General features: G+C 58.0%; 1 protein-coding gene across 1 annotated transcript; it reads left to right on the top strand.

Annotated features, from left to right (window-relative positions):
• Positions 1 to 13,067: 13,067 nt before the first annotated feature.
• Positions 13,068 to 14,120, top strand: LOC138352881 (A-kinase anchor protein 5-like). The gene has a single exon (XM_069305435.1). The coding sequence runs from the start codon at positions 13,068 to 13,070 to the stop codon at positions 14,118 to 14,120; it is 1,053 nt and encodes a 350-aa protein (XP_069161536.1).
• Positions 14,121 to 14,341: the final 221 nt, after the last annotated feature.

The following is a 14,341-nucleotide window of genomic DNA, read 5'->3' as shown; positions in this document are numbered from 1 at the left end:
AACACGATACTTAGCTTCTGGCCTTCGAGACGCGACACAATGTTTAAATTTTCGTCTTCTTGAGGTTATCTTGAGATGATTTCGGGGTTTTAGTGTCCCCGCGGCCCGGTCCTCGACCAGGCCTCCACCCCCAGGAAGCAGCCCGTGACAGCTGACTAACACCCAGGTACATATTTTACTGCTAGGTAACAGGGGCATAGGGTGAAAGAAACTCTGCCCATTGTTTCTCGCCGGCACCTAGGATCGAACCCAGGACCACAGGATCACAAGTCCAGCGTGCTGTCCACTCGGCCGACCGGCTCCCATGCGTCTCTTGTGACACAGAGATGGTAACCATAAGGGTGAAAAGCTGCAAAAGATGTGTTAAAGACTTTATGTCAACACATTCTACAGATGGGAAGAAACCTCCTCAGATATAAAATAAATCTGCCGCCAAGTCAAAAACGACCCGTCAGCAGGAAAAGCCTCCAACTTCTAAGGATGCGGAAGAGAGCCACATGGTCACCCTGGCCTGTCCCAACGAAAATTATGGCTTGATCATTGGCAAAAAGGGCGAGACCATCAAGTACTACGAACAGCAACATTTAGTACGGATCTAAATGTCTGGAGATAAGGAAGAAGTGGTGATAAGTGGGAATGACGCTGTGGGGGTTGAAGGGTGGAAGAAAGCGATTAGCGCCCTCTTGGAGCAAGGGCGTTCCCGTAAACCCCAAACAGCTCCTCCCCAGAAGACCACTCCCACCACTACCAAACCCGCTCCCCGCACAAGTCAAAGAGAAGAAACGATGCCATGTTCCCTTTGGGATTATGTTGTACAAGACCATCCCAAACTGGATTTGTCTTCCGGGTCGACATCTAAGAGCCAGCCAGACGATTAACCGACGTAGACAACAGAAAGCATTATCTGAGGGCCTCTCGCCCGCCTGGTTTAGCGGGCCTCTCGCCCGCCGGGTTTAGCGGGCCTCTCGCCCGCCTGGTTTAGCGGGCCTCTCGCTCGCCTGGTTTAGCGGGCCTCTCGCTCGCCTGGTTTAGCGGGCCTCTCGCTCGCCTGGTTTAGCGGGCCTCTCGTCCGCCAGGTTTAGCGGGCCTCTCGCCCGCCAGGTTTAGCGGGCCTCTCGCCCTCCGGGTTTAGCGGGCCTCTCCTCCGCCAGGTTTAGCGGGCCTCTCGTCCGCCAGGTTTAGCGGGCCTCTCGTCCGCCAGGTTTAGCGGGCCTCTCGCTCGCCTGGTTTAGCGGGCCTCTCGCTCGCCTGGTTTAGCGGGCCTCTCGCTCGCCTGGTTTAGCGGGCCTCTCGCTCGCCTGGTTTAGCGGGCCTCTCGCCCGCCGGGTTTAGCGGGCCTCTCGCTCGCCTGGTTTAGCGGGCCTCTCGCTCGCCTGGTTTAGCGGGCCTCTCGCTCGCCTGGTTTAGCGGGCCTCTCGCTCGCCAGGTTTAGCGGGCCTCTCGCCCGCCAGGTTTAGCGGGCCTCTCGCTCGCCTGGTTTAGCGGGCCTCTCGCCCGCCGGGTTTAGCGGGCCTCTCGCTCGCCGGGTTTAGCGGGCCTCTCGCCCGCCTGGTTTAGCGGGCCTCTCGCTCGCCTGGTTTAGCGGGCCTCTCGCTCGCCAGGTTTAGCGGGCCTCTCGCCCGCCTGGTTTAGCGGGCCTCTCGTCCGCCAGGTTTAGCGGGCCTCTCGCCCTCCGGGTTTAGCGGGCCTCTCGCTCGCCGGGTTTAGCGGGCCTCTCGTCCGCCAGGTTTAGCGGGCCTCTCGCCCGCCGGGTTTAGCGGGCCTCTCGCTCGCCTGGTTTAGCGGGCCTCTCGCCTACCTGGTTTAGCGGGCCTCTCGCTCGCCTGGTTTAGCGGGCCTCTCGCCCTCCGGGTTTAGCGGGCCTCTCGCTCGCCGGGTTTAGCGGGCCTCTCGCCCTCCGGGTTTAGCGGGCCTCTCGCCCTCCGGGTTTAGCGGGCCTCTCGCCCTCCGGGTTTAGCGGGCCTCTCGCTCGCCTGGTTTAGCGGGCCTCTCGCTCGCCTGGTTTAGCGGGCCTCTCGCTCGCCTGGTTTAGCGGGCCTCTCGCTCGCCTGGTTTAGCGGGCCTCTCGCTCGCCTGGTTTAGCGGGCCTCTCGCTCGCCTGGTTTAGCGGGCCTCTCGCTCGCCTGGTTTAGCGGGCCTCTCGCTCGCCTGGTTTAGCGGGCCTCTCGCCTACCTGGTTTAGCGGGCCTCTCGCTCGCCTGGTTTAGCGGGCCTCTCGCCCTCCGGGTTTAGCGGGCCTCTCGCTCGCCGGGTTTAGCGGGCCTCTCGCCCTCCGGGTTTAGCGGGCCTCTCGCCCTCCGGGTTTAGCGGGCCTCTCGCCCTCCGGGTTTAGCGGGCCTCTCGCTCGCCTGGTTTAGCGGGCCTCTCGCTCGCCTGGTTTAGCGGGCCTCTCGCTCGCCTGGTTTAGCGGGCCTCTCGCTCGCCTGGTTTAGCGGGCCTCTCGCTCGCCTGGTTTAGCGGGCCTCTCGCTCGCCTGGTTTAGCGGGCCTCTCGCTCGCCTGGTTTAGCGGGCCTCTCGCTCGCCTGGTTTAGCGGGCCTCTCGCTCGCCTGGTTTAGCGGGCCTCTCGCTCGCCTGGTTTAGCGGGCCTCTCGTCCGCCAGGTTTAGCGGGCCTCTCGCCCGCCAGGTTTAGCGGGCCTCTCGCTCGCCTGGTTTAGCGGGCCTCTCGCCCGCCAGGTTTAGCGGGCCTCTCGCCCTCCGGGTTTAGCGGGCCTCTCGCCCGCCGGGTTTAGCGGGCCTCTCGCTCGCCTGGTTTAGCGGGCCTCTCGCCTACCTGGTTTAGCGGGCCTCTCGCTCGCCTGGTTTAGCGGGCCTCTCGCCCTCCGGGTTTAGCGGGCCTCTCGCTCGCCGGGTTTAGCGGGCCTCTCGCCCTCCGGGTTTAGCGGGCCTCTCGCCCTCCGGGTTTAGCGGGCCTCTCGCCTACCTGGTTTAGCGGGCCTCTCGCTCGCCTGGTTTAGCGGGCCTCTCGCTCGCCTGGTTTAGCGGGCCTCTCGCTCGCCTGGTTTAGCGGGCCTCTCGCCCTCCGGGTTTAGCGGGCCTCTCGCCCGCCGGGTTTAGCGGGCCTCTCGCTCGCCTGGTTTAGCGGGCCTCTCGCCCGCCAGGTTTAGCGGGCCTCTCGCTCGCCTGGTTTAGCGGGCCTCTCGCCCGCCAGGTTTAGCGGGCCTCTCGCTCGCCTGGTTTAGCGGGCCTCTCGCCCTCCGGGTTTAGCGGGCCTCTCGCCCGCCGGGTTTAGCGGGCCTCTCGCTCGCCTGGTTTAGCGGGCCTCTCGCTCGCCTGGTTTAGCGGGCCTCTCGCTCGCCTGGTTTAGCGGGCCTCTCGTCCGCCAGGTTTAGCGGGCCTCTCGCCCGCCTGGTTTAGCGGGCCTCTCGCCCGCCTGGTTTAGCGGGCCTCTCGCCCGCCTGGTTTAGCGGGCCTCTCGCTCGCCTGGTTTAGCGGGCCTCTCGCCCTCCGGGTTTAGCGGGCCTCTCGCCCTCCGGGTTTAGCGGGCCTCTCGCTCGCCTGGTTTAGCGGGCCTCTCGCTCGCCTGGTTTAGCGGGCCTCTCGCTCGCCTGGTTTAGCGGGCCTCTCGCCCGCCGGGTTTAGCGGGCCTCTCGCCCTCCGGGTTTAGCGGGCCTCTCGCCCGCCGGGTTTAGCGGGCCTCTCGCCCGCCGGGTTTAGCGGGCCTCTCGTCCGCCAGGTTTAGCGGGCCTCTCGCCCGCCAGGTTTAGCGGGCCTCTCGCCCGCCTGGTTTAGCGGGCCTCTCGCCCGCCAGGTTTAGCGGGCCTCTCGCCCGCCAGGTTTAGCGGGCCTCTCGCTCGCCTGGTTTAGCGGGCCTCTCGCCCGCCAGGTTTAGCGGGCCTCTCGCCCTCCGGGTTTAGCGGGCCTCTCGCCCGCCGGGTTTAGCGGGCCTCTCGCTCGCCTGGTTTAGCGGGCCTCTCGCCTACCTGGTTTAGCGGGCCTCTCGCTCGCCTGGTTTAGCGGGCCTCTCGCCCTCCGGGTTTAGCGGGCCTCTCGCTCGCCGGGTTTAGCGGGCCTCTCGCCCTCCGGGTTTAGCGGGCCTCTCGCCCTCCGGGTTTAGCGGGCCTCTCGCCTACCTGGTTTAGCGGGCCTCTCGCTCGCCTGGTTTAGCGGGCCTCTCGCTCGCCTGGTTTAGCGGGCCTCTCGCCCGCCGGGTTTAGCGGGCCTCTCGCCCGCCGGGTTTAGCGGGCCTCTCGCTCGCCTGGTTTAGCGGGCCTCTCGCTCGCCTGGTTTAGCGGGCCTCTCGCCCGCCGGGTTTAGCGGGCCTCTCGCCCGCCGGGTTTAGCGGGCCTCTCGCCTACCTGGTTTAGCGGGCCTCTCGCCCGCCGGGTTTAGCGGGCCTCTCGCCCGCCTGGTTTAGCGGGCCTCTCGCCCGCCAGGTTTAGCGGGCCTCTCGCCCGCCGGGTTTAGCGGGCCTCTCGCCCGCCGGGTTTAGCGGGCCTCTCGCTCGCCGGGTTTAGCGGGCCTCTCGCCCGCCAGGTTTAGCGGGCCTCTCGCCCGCCAGGTTTAGCGGGCCTCTCGCCCGCCGGGTTTAGCGGGCCTCTCGCCCGCCGGGTTTAGCGGGCCTCTCGCCTACCTGGTTTAGCGGGCCTCTCGCTCGCCTGGTTTAGCGGGCCTCTCGCTCGCCTGGTTTAGCGGGCCTCTCGCTCGCCTGGTTTAGCGGGCCTCTCGCTCGCCTGGTTTAGCGGGCCTCTCGCTCGCCTGGTTTAGCGGGCCTCTCGCTCGCCTGGTTTAGCGGGCCTCTCGCTCGCCTGGTTTAGCGGGCCTCTCGCCCGCCTGGTTTAGCGGGCCTCTCGCCCGCCGGGTTTAGCGGGCCTCTCGTCCGCCTGGTTTAGCGGGCCTCTCGCTCGCCTGGTTTAGCGGGCCTCTCGCTCGCCTGGTTTAGCGGGCCTCTCGCTCGCCTGGTTTAGCGGGCCTCTCGCTCGCCTGGTTTAGCGGGCCTCTCGCTCGCCTGGTTTAGCGGGCCTCTCGCCCGCCGGGTTTAGCGGGCCTCTCGCTCGCCTGGTTTAGCGGGCCTCTCGCCCGCCTGGTTTAGCGGGCCTCTCGCCCGCCGGGTTTAGCGGGCCTCTCGCCCGCCGGGTTTAGCGGGCCTCTCGCCCGCCGGGTTTAGCGGGCCTCTCGCTCGCCTGGTTTAGCGGGCCTCTCGCCCGCCGGGTTTAGCGGGCCTCTCGCCCGCCGGGTTTAGCGGGCCTCTCGCCCGCCGGGTTTAGCGGGCCTCTCGTCCGCCTGGTTTAGCGGGCCTCTCGCCCGCCGGGTTTAGCGGGCCTCTCGCCCGCCGGGTTTAGCGGGCCTCTCGCCCGCCGGGTTTAGCGGGCCTCTCGTCCGCCTGGTTTAGCGGGCCTCTCGCCCGCCGGGTTTAGCGGGCCTCTCGCCCGCCGGGTTTAGCGGGCCTCTCGCCCGCCGGGTTTAGCGGGCATGATCTTTGATGCCTTGATCATGCTTAGTGAGAGTTTCTCCGTCAGTACAGTCGGATAAGGCATCATATTTTTTTAGCAATGTTGCAAGATAAGGTTTGTTGTTGTTGTTTAAGATTCACAACTTGGAACAGAAAGTTGCAAGTAGCACAGGCTATGGTGAGCCCGTAGACTGGTGTTAAGATAAGGAAGATTACTCAGGCAGTCTTTGGTGATGTTTTCTAAGAGAGAATCCAGGGTTCTTAGAGGTTTGTGTGTGTGTACTCGCCTATTTGTACTCACCTATTTGTGTCTGCAGTATCGAGCATTGTGTTAAATAGGCTTTCTTTATCTACCCTATCAATTCCCTTGAAAATCGTGTATGTGGTGATCATGTCCTTGAATGTGTGTGTGTGTGTGTGTGTGTGTGTGTGTGTGTGTGTGTGTGTGTGTGTGTGTGTGTGTGTGTGTGTGTTCCAGGATTGGGACTGTGAGCCATCGGGTTGTCCAGAGCCCGCGTGGGATTCTTATTAACTAAGTTACCAACTGCAGCAGGACCATTAAGTTGTAATTAATATCATATTTTATCGTGTCTTATATAAATTTTGTCTCTTGCACCTCTCTCCTTACTCTTGGATTCCCCCCCCCCCCGAGGCTCAGGTAAGATCAGCTATTCTTCAAGACAACATTAAAACCTTCTTCCCATTCTTAACAGAATCCTTGACAAGCGACTTGTAAGAGCCGAATATTTATATTCCGCTCTTACATATATAACTTGTAAGAGCCTCGCTGTGTATTTTGTGGCAGTCATCGTCCATAATCTCTCGAGACTATGGAGTTATCCGTCCAGCTGTCAGTCTGTTGTAGCCTCTCCAGGGTGCAGAGCCAGGGTAGGTTGATGCGGAGGAGAAGCTGTTACCCATGCAGCAGGTCCCTCTCCCTCTCCATGGTGCAGAGCCAGGGTAGGATGATGCGGAGGAGAAGCTGTTACCCATGCAGCAGGTCCCTCTCCCTCTCCAGGGTGCAGAGCCAGGGTAGGTTGATGCGGAGGAGAAGCTGTTACCCATGCAGCAGGTCCCTCTCCCTCTCCAGGGTGCAGAGCCAGGGTAGGTTGATATGGAGAAGCTGTTACCCATGCAGCAGGTCCCCCTCCCTCTCCAGGGTGCAGAGCCAGGGTAGGTTGATGCGGAGGAGAAGCTGTTACCCATGCAGCAGGTCCCTCTCTCTCTCCAGGGTGCAGAGCCAGGGTAGGTTGATGCGGAGGAGAAGCTGTTACCCATGCAGCAGGTCCCTCTCTCTCTCCAGGGTGCAGAGCCAGGGTAGGTTGATGCGGAGGAGAAGCTGTTACCCATGCAGCAGGTCCCTCTCCCTCTCCACGGTGCAGAGCCAGGGTAGGATGATATAGAGGAGAAGCTGTTACCCATGCAGCAGGTCCCCCTCCCTCTCCACGGTGCAGAGCCAGGGTAGGTTGATATAGAGGAGAAGCTGTTACCCATGCAGCAGGTCCCCCTCCCTCTCCACGGTGCAGAGCCAGGGTAGGTTGATGCGGAGGAGAAGCTGTTACCCATGCAGCAGGTCCCCCTCCCTCTCCACGGTGCAGAGCCAGGGTAGGTTGATATAGAGGAGAAGCTGTTACCCATGCAGCAGGTCCCCCTCCCTCTCCACGGTGCAGAGCCAGGGTAGGTTGATATAGAGGAGAAGCTGTTACCCATGCAGCAGGTCCCTCTCCCTCTCCACGGCAGTGAGATCGTGCGCCCAGCGATCTTGTATGATGCTACAGCAGTGAAGACACTGCTCTAACAGTGTCAGTTACAGCAGTGTAATACTTACGGGCTATTCATGCCCATGCCACCTCTTGGGTGGCTTAATCTTTATCAATTAATCAATTCAGACTTTGCAGGGTGTGACGGTAACGCGTTGGTGTTCGGCTGTTCAAAGCTAGGGGTATGGCCTCGTCACATAGAATAAAAAAAAAATAGAAAATCTGGAACTTCGTCTGTGGTAAGGTAAGGAGAAGACACACAAAGCACAAGTAAATTTTAACAATGTAATTTTAATTACGTTAAAGAAATCAAAACATGAATAAAATGGACATACAAATTCGTATAATAAAATCAATCAAAATAATAAGAATAATCGAATGACAAAGTGAAAAGTTACGTTAAGACCAATGAACAATAACAAGCTGTGCAATATACAATAAAATGAGAGGTGCAGGAATATTGGCTTTAAGCTATCACCTCTCTTAGTACACGTAAGCCACAGCTTAGTCTACCAAGAAGACGTGTTAACCGTATGAAAGCACTGAATATTCTGAAGACTGAGGTCGTGGCGGCCCCAGACATCAAGTAGTATGGTGGGTGGAGTGCAGTTGCAGCTAGACCGGCGGCCAATCAGCGAGGAGCCGGCAACAAGACAGGTAGTTTGGCGGTTTGAGGTGGAGCAGGTGTTCCTGGCTGCATACGTTTTGCTCTCTGGCAAACCTTGGAGATGTTGTTGTCGTTGTTGGACATTTCTTCCATAGTAGTTTTATATATTTGTAGTGACGTATTTTTGGAGGGAAGAGCAGGCTCAATCTCTTGAAGGAGATTATCGTCACAAGGGTGACTGGTGATTGATGGGGGAGAGTCACAGAGAGAGGGAGGCTCCACCCGATGTGTACTTTGGTACCAGTTTATAAACTCCCTTAATACCAGACTCCATTGTCGTGACTCGACTGTTATTATTGTTGTATTGACAGTCTGTGTCGTAGGTAGGGGGCCTCTGACACCACCTGTGTACGTGGGGGGCCCTCTGACACCACCTGTGTACGTGGGGGGCCCTCTGACACCACCTGTGTACGTGGGGGGCCTCTGACACCACCTGTGTACGTGGGGGGCCCTCTGACACCACCTGTGTACGTGGGAGGCCCTCTGACACCACCTGTGTACGTGGGGGCCCTCTGACACCACCTGTGTACGTGGGGGGCCCTCTGACACCACCTGTGTACGTGGGACCCTCTGACACCACCTGTGTACGTGGGGGGCCCTCTGACACCACCTGTGTACGTGGGAGGCCCTCTGACACCACCTGTGTACGTGGGGGGGCCCTCTGACACCACCTGTGTACGTGGGGGGCCCTCTGACACCACCTGTGTACGTGGGGGGCCCTCTGACACCACCTGTGTACGTGGGGGGCCCTCTGACACCACCTGTGTACGTGGGGGGCCCTCTGACACCACCTGTGTACGTGGGACCCTCTGACACCACCTGTGTACGTGGGGGGCCCTCTGACACCACCTGTGTACGTGGGAGGCCCTCTGACACCACCTGTGTACGTGGGGGGCCCTCTGACACCACCTGTGTACGTGGGAGGCCCTCTGACACCACCTGTGTACGTGGGGGCCCTCTGACACCACCTGTGTACGTGGGGGGCCCTCTGACACCACCTGTGTACGTGGGACCCTCTGACACCACCTGTGTACGTGGGGGGCCCTCTGACACCACCTGTGTACGTGGGAGGCCCTCTGACACCACCTGTGTACGTGGGGGGCCCTCTGACACCACCTGTGTACGTGGGGGGCCCTCTGACACCACCTGTGTACGTGGGGGGCCCTCTGACACCACCTGTGTACGTGGGGGGCCCTCTGACACCACCTGTGTACGTGGGGGGCCCTCTGACACCACCTGTGTACGTGGGACCCTCTGACACCACCTGTGTACGTGGGGGGCCCTCTGACACCACCTGTGTACGTGGGAGGCCCTCTGACACCACCTGTGTACGTGGGGGGCCCTCTGACACCACCTGTGTACGTGGGGGGCCCTCTGACACCACCTGTGTACGTGGGGGCCCTCTGACACCACCTGTGTACGTGGGGGGCCTCTGACACCACATGTGTACGTGGGGGGCCCTCTGACACCACCTGTGTACGTGGGAGGCCCTCTGACACCACCTGTGTACGTGGGGGGCCCTCTGACACCACCTGTGTACGTGGGGGCCCTCTGACACCACCTGTGTACGTGGGACCCTCTGACACCACCTGTGTACGTGTTAGGCCCTCTGACACCACCTGTGTACGTGTTAGGCCCTCTGACACCACCTGTGTACGTGGGAGACCCTCTGACACCACCTGTGTACGTGGGGGCCCTCTGACACCACCTGTGTACGTGGGACCCTCTGACACCACCTGTGTACGTGGGGGCCCTCTGACACCACCTGTGTACGTGGGACCCTCTGACACCACCTGTGTACGTGGGGGGCCCTCTGACACCACCTGTGTACGTGTTAGGCCCTCTGACACCACCTGTGTACGTGGGAGACCCTCTGACACCACCTGTGTACGTGGAGGCCCTCTGACACCACCTGTGTACGTGGGACCCTCTGACACCACCTGTGTACGTGGGGGGCCCTCTGACACCACCTGTGTACGTGGGGGGCCCTCTGACACCACCTGTGTACGTGGGGGCCCTCTGACACCACCTGTGTACGTGGGACCCTCTGACACCACCTGTGTACGTGGGGGCCCTCTGACACCACCTGTGTACGTGGGACCCTCAGACACCACCTGTGTACGTGGGGGGGCCCTCTGACACCACCTGTGTACGTGGGAGGCCCTCTGACACCACCTGTGTACGTGGGAGGCCCTCTGACACCACCTGTGTACGTGTTAGGCCCTCTGACACCATCTGTGTACGTGGGAGACCCTCTGACACCACCTGTGTACGTGGGGGGCCCTCTGACACCACCTGTGTACGTGGGGGGGCCCTCTGACACCACCTGTGTACGTGGGAGGCCCTCTGACACCACCTGTGTACGTGGGAGACCCTCTGACACCATCTGTGTACGTGGGGGGCCCTCTGACACCACCTGTGTACGTGGGAGGCCCTCTGGCACCACCTGTGTACGTGGGAGACCCTCTGACACCACCTGTGTACGTGGGGGACCCTCTGACACCATCTGTGTACGTGGGAGACCCTCTGACACCACCTGTGTACGTGGGAGGCACTCTGACACCACCTGTGTACGTGGGGGGCCCTCTGACACCACCTGTGTACGTGGGAGACCCTCTGGCACCACCTGTGTACGTGGGGGGCCCTCTGACACCACCTGTGTACGTGGGAGACCCTCTGACACCACCTGTGTACGTGGGAGACCCTCTGACACCACCTGTGTACGTGGGGGACCCTCTGACACCACCTGTGTACGTGGGGGGCCCTCTGACACCACCTGTGTACGTGGGAGGCCCTCTGACACCACCTGTGTACGTGGGAGGACGAGGCAGCTGCTATTGGTCCATACGAGGCAGCTGCTATTGGTCCATACGAGGCAGCTGCTATTGGTCCATACGAGGCAGCTGCTATTGGTCCATACGAAGCAGCTGTTATTGGTACATACGAAGCAGCTGTTATTGGTACATACGAGACAGCTGCTATTGGTCCATACGATGCAGCTGCTATTGGTCCATACGAGGCAGCTGGTCCATACGAGGCAGCTGCTATTGGTCCATACGAGGCAGCTCCTATTGGTCCATACGAGACAGCTGCTATTGGTCCATACGAGGCAGCTGCTATTGGTCCATACGAAGCAGCTGTTATTGGTACATACGAGGCAGCTCCTATTGGTCCATACGAGGCAGCTGTTATTGGTCCATACGAGGCAGCTGCTATTGGTCCATACGAGGCAGCTGCTATTGGTCCATACGAGGCAGCTGCTATTGGTCCATACGAGGCAGCTGCTATTGGTCCATACGAGGCAGCTGGTCCATACGAGACAGCTGCTATTGGTCCATACGAGGCAGCTGCTATTGGTCCATACGAGGCAGCTGTTATTGGTCCATACGAGGCAGCTGTTATTGGTCCATACGAGGCAGCTGCTATTGGTCCATACGATGCAGCTGCTATTGGTCCATACGAGGCAGCTGGTCCATACGAGGCAGCTGCTATTGGTCCATACGAGGCAGCTGCTATTGGTCCAAACGAGGCAGCTGCTATTGGTCCATACGAGGCAGCTGCTATTGGTCCATACGAGGCAGCTGCTATTGGTCCATCCGAGGCAGCTGTTATTGGTCCATACGAGGCAGCTCCTATTGGTCCATACGAGGCAGCTCCTATTGGTCCATACGAGGCAGCTGTTATTGGTCCATACGAGGCAGCTGCTATTGGTCCATACGAGGCAGCTGCTATTGGTCCATACGAGGCAGCTGCTATTGGTCCATACGAGGCAGCTGCTATTGGTCCATACGATGCAGCTGCTATTGGTCCATACGAGGCAGCTCCTATTGGTCCATACGAGACAGCTGATATTGGTCCATACGAGGCAGCTGCTATTGGTCCATACGAAGCAGCTGTTATTGGTACATACGAGGCAGCTGCTATTGGTCCATACGATGCAGCTGCTATTGGTCCATACGAGGCAGCTGGTCCATACGAGACAGCTGCTATTGGTCCATACGAGGCAGCTGCTATTGGTCCATACGAGGCAGCTGTTATTGGTCCATACGAGGCAGCTGTTATTGGTCCATACGAGGCAGCTGCTATTGGTCCATACGAGGCAGCTGCTATTGGTCCATACGAGGCAGCTGTTATTGGTCCATACGAGGCAGCTCCTATTGGTCCATACGAGGCAGCTCCTATTGGTCCATACGAGGCAGCTGCTATTGGTCCATACGAGGCAGCTGCTATTGGTCCATACGAGGCAGCTGCTATTGGTCCATACGAGGCAGCTGCTATTGGTCCATACGAGACAGCTGCTATTGGTCCATACGAGGCAGCTGCTATTGGTCCATACGAGGCAGCTGTTATTGGTCCATACGAGGCAGCTGCTATTGGTCCATACGATGCAGCTGCTATTGGTCCATACGAGGCAGCTGGTCCATACGAGGCAGCTGCTATTGGTCCATACGAGGCAGCTGCTATTGGTCCAAACGAGGCAGCTGCTATTGGTCCATACGAGGCAGCTGCTATTGGTCCATACGAGGCAGCTGCAATTGGTCCATACGAGGCAGCTGTTATTGGTCCATACGAGGCAGCTCCTATTGGTCCATTCGAGGCAGCTCCTATTGGTCCATACGAGGCAGCTGTTATTGGTCCATACGAGGCAGCTGCTATTGGTCCATACGAGGCAGCTGCTATTGGTCCATACGAGGCAGCTGCTATTGGTCCATACGAGGCAGCTGGTCCATACGAGGCAGCTGCTATTGGTCCATACGAGGCAGCTGCTATTGGTCCATACGAGGCAGCTCCTATTGGTCCATACGAGGCAGCTGCTATTGGTCCATTCGAGGCAGCTGTTATTGGTCCATACGAGGCAGCTGCTATTGGTCCATACAAGGCAGCTGCTATTGGTCCATACGAGGCAGCTGGTCCATACGAGGCAGCTGCTATTGGTCCATACGAGGCAGCTGCTGTTGGTCCATACGAGGCAGCTCCTATTGGTCCATACGAGGCAGCTGCTATTGGTCCATACGAGGCAGCTGTTATTGGTCCATACGAGGCAGCTGCTATTGGTCCATACGAGGCAGCTGGTCCATACGAGGCTGCTGGTCCATACGAGGCAGCTGTTATTGGTCCATACGAGGCAGCTGTTATTGGTCCATACGAGGCAGCTGCTATTGGTCCATACGAGGCAGCTGCTATTGGTCCATACGAGGCAGCTGTTATTAGAACTAATGGAACAAAGCAACACTGGAACAAAGCAACAATGGAACAAAGCAACAACGGAACAAAGGAACAATGGAACAAAGCAACAATGGAACAAAGCAACAATGGAACAAAGCAACATTGGAACAAAACAACATTGGAACAAAGCAACAATGGAACAAAGCAACAATGGAACAAAACAACAATGGAACAAAGCAACATTGAAACAAAGCAACAATGGAACAAAGCAACAACGGAACAAAGCAACAATGGAACAAAGCAACAATGGAACAAAGCAACAATGGAACAAAGCAACAATGGAACAACGGAACAAAGCAACAACGGAACAAAGCAACAACGGAACAAAGCAACAATGGAACAAGGCAACAATGGAGCAATGGAACAAAGCAACAATGGAACAAAGCAACAATGGAACAAAGCAACAATGGAACAAGGCAACAATGGAACAATGGAACAAAGCAACAATGGAACAAAGCAACAATGGAACAAAGCAACAAAGCAACAATGGAACAAAGCAACAACGGAACAAACAATGGAACAAGGCAACAATGGAACAATAGAACAAAGCAACAGTGGAACAAAGCAACAATGGAACAATGGAACAATGGAAAAAGCAACAGTGGAACAAAGCAACAATAGAACAAAACAACAATGGAACAAAGCAACAATGGAACAAAGCAACAATGGAACAAAGGAACAAAGCAACAATGGAACAAAGCAACAATGGAACAAAGCAACAATGGAACAAAGCAACAATGGAACAATGGAACAAAGCCACAATGGAACAATGGAACAAAACAATGGAACAAAGCAACAATGGAACAATGGAACAAAACAACAATGGAACAATGGAACAAAACAACAATGGAACAAAGCAACAATGGAACAATGGAACAAAGCAACAATGGAACAAAGCAACAATGGAACAAAGGAACAAAGCAACAATGGAACAAAGCAACAATGGAACAATGGAACAAAGCAACAATGGAACAAAGCAACAATGGAACAAAGCAACAATGGAACAATGGAACAAAGCAACAATGGAACAAAACAAGGAAAACATTTGTTGACCAGACCACACACTAGAAGTTGAAGGGACGACGACGTTTCGGTCCGTCCTGGACCATTCCTCTCCCACTTCCCACTGACGTTTCTCTCGATCTCATTAGACTCTGTGTTGACTCTAACTCTTTCTCTTTCAACGGTAAATATTACACTCAAACTTTCGGTGTCGCTATGGGTTCCCCTCTCTCCCCTGTTCTTGGGGAGAGAGGGGAACCCATATATAAAAAGTATTCCAATTTCTACATGGAA

The sequence above is a fragment of the Procambarus clarkii genome, chromosome 55 (genome assembly GCF_040958095.1).
Source record: "Procambarus clarkii isolate CNS0578487 chromosome 55, FALCON_Pclarkii_2.0, whole genome shotgun sequence".
Lineage (NCBI taxonomy): Eukaryota > Metazoa > Arthropoda > Malacostraca > Decapoda > Cambaridae > Procambarus > Procambarus clarkii.
Note: the sequence above shows the minus strand (reverse complement) of the source record. Positions and strands in the feature narration are given on the sequence as shown.

What these genes read in the sequence shown, in the direction of transcription:
- LOC138352881 (XM_069305435.1), top strand. Translation starts at nt 13,068, where the DNA reads ATGGAACAAAGCAACAACGGAACAAAGGAACAATGGAACAAAGCAACA.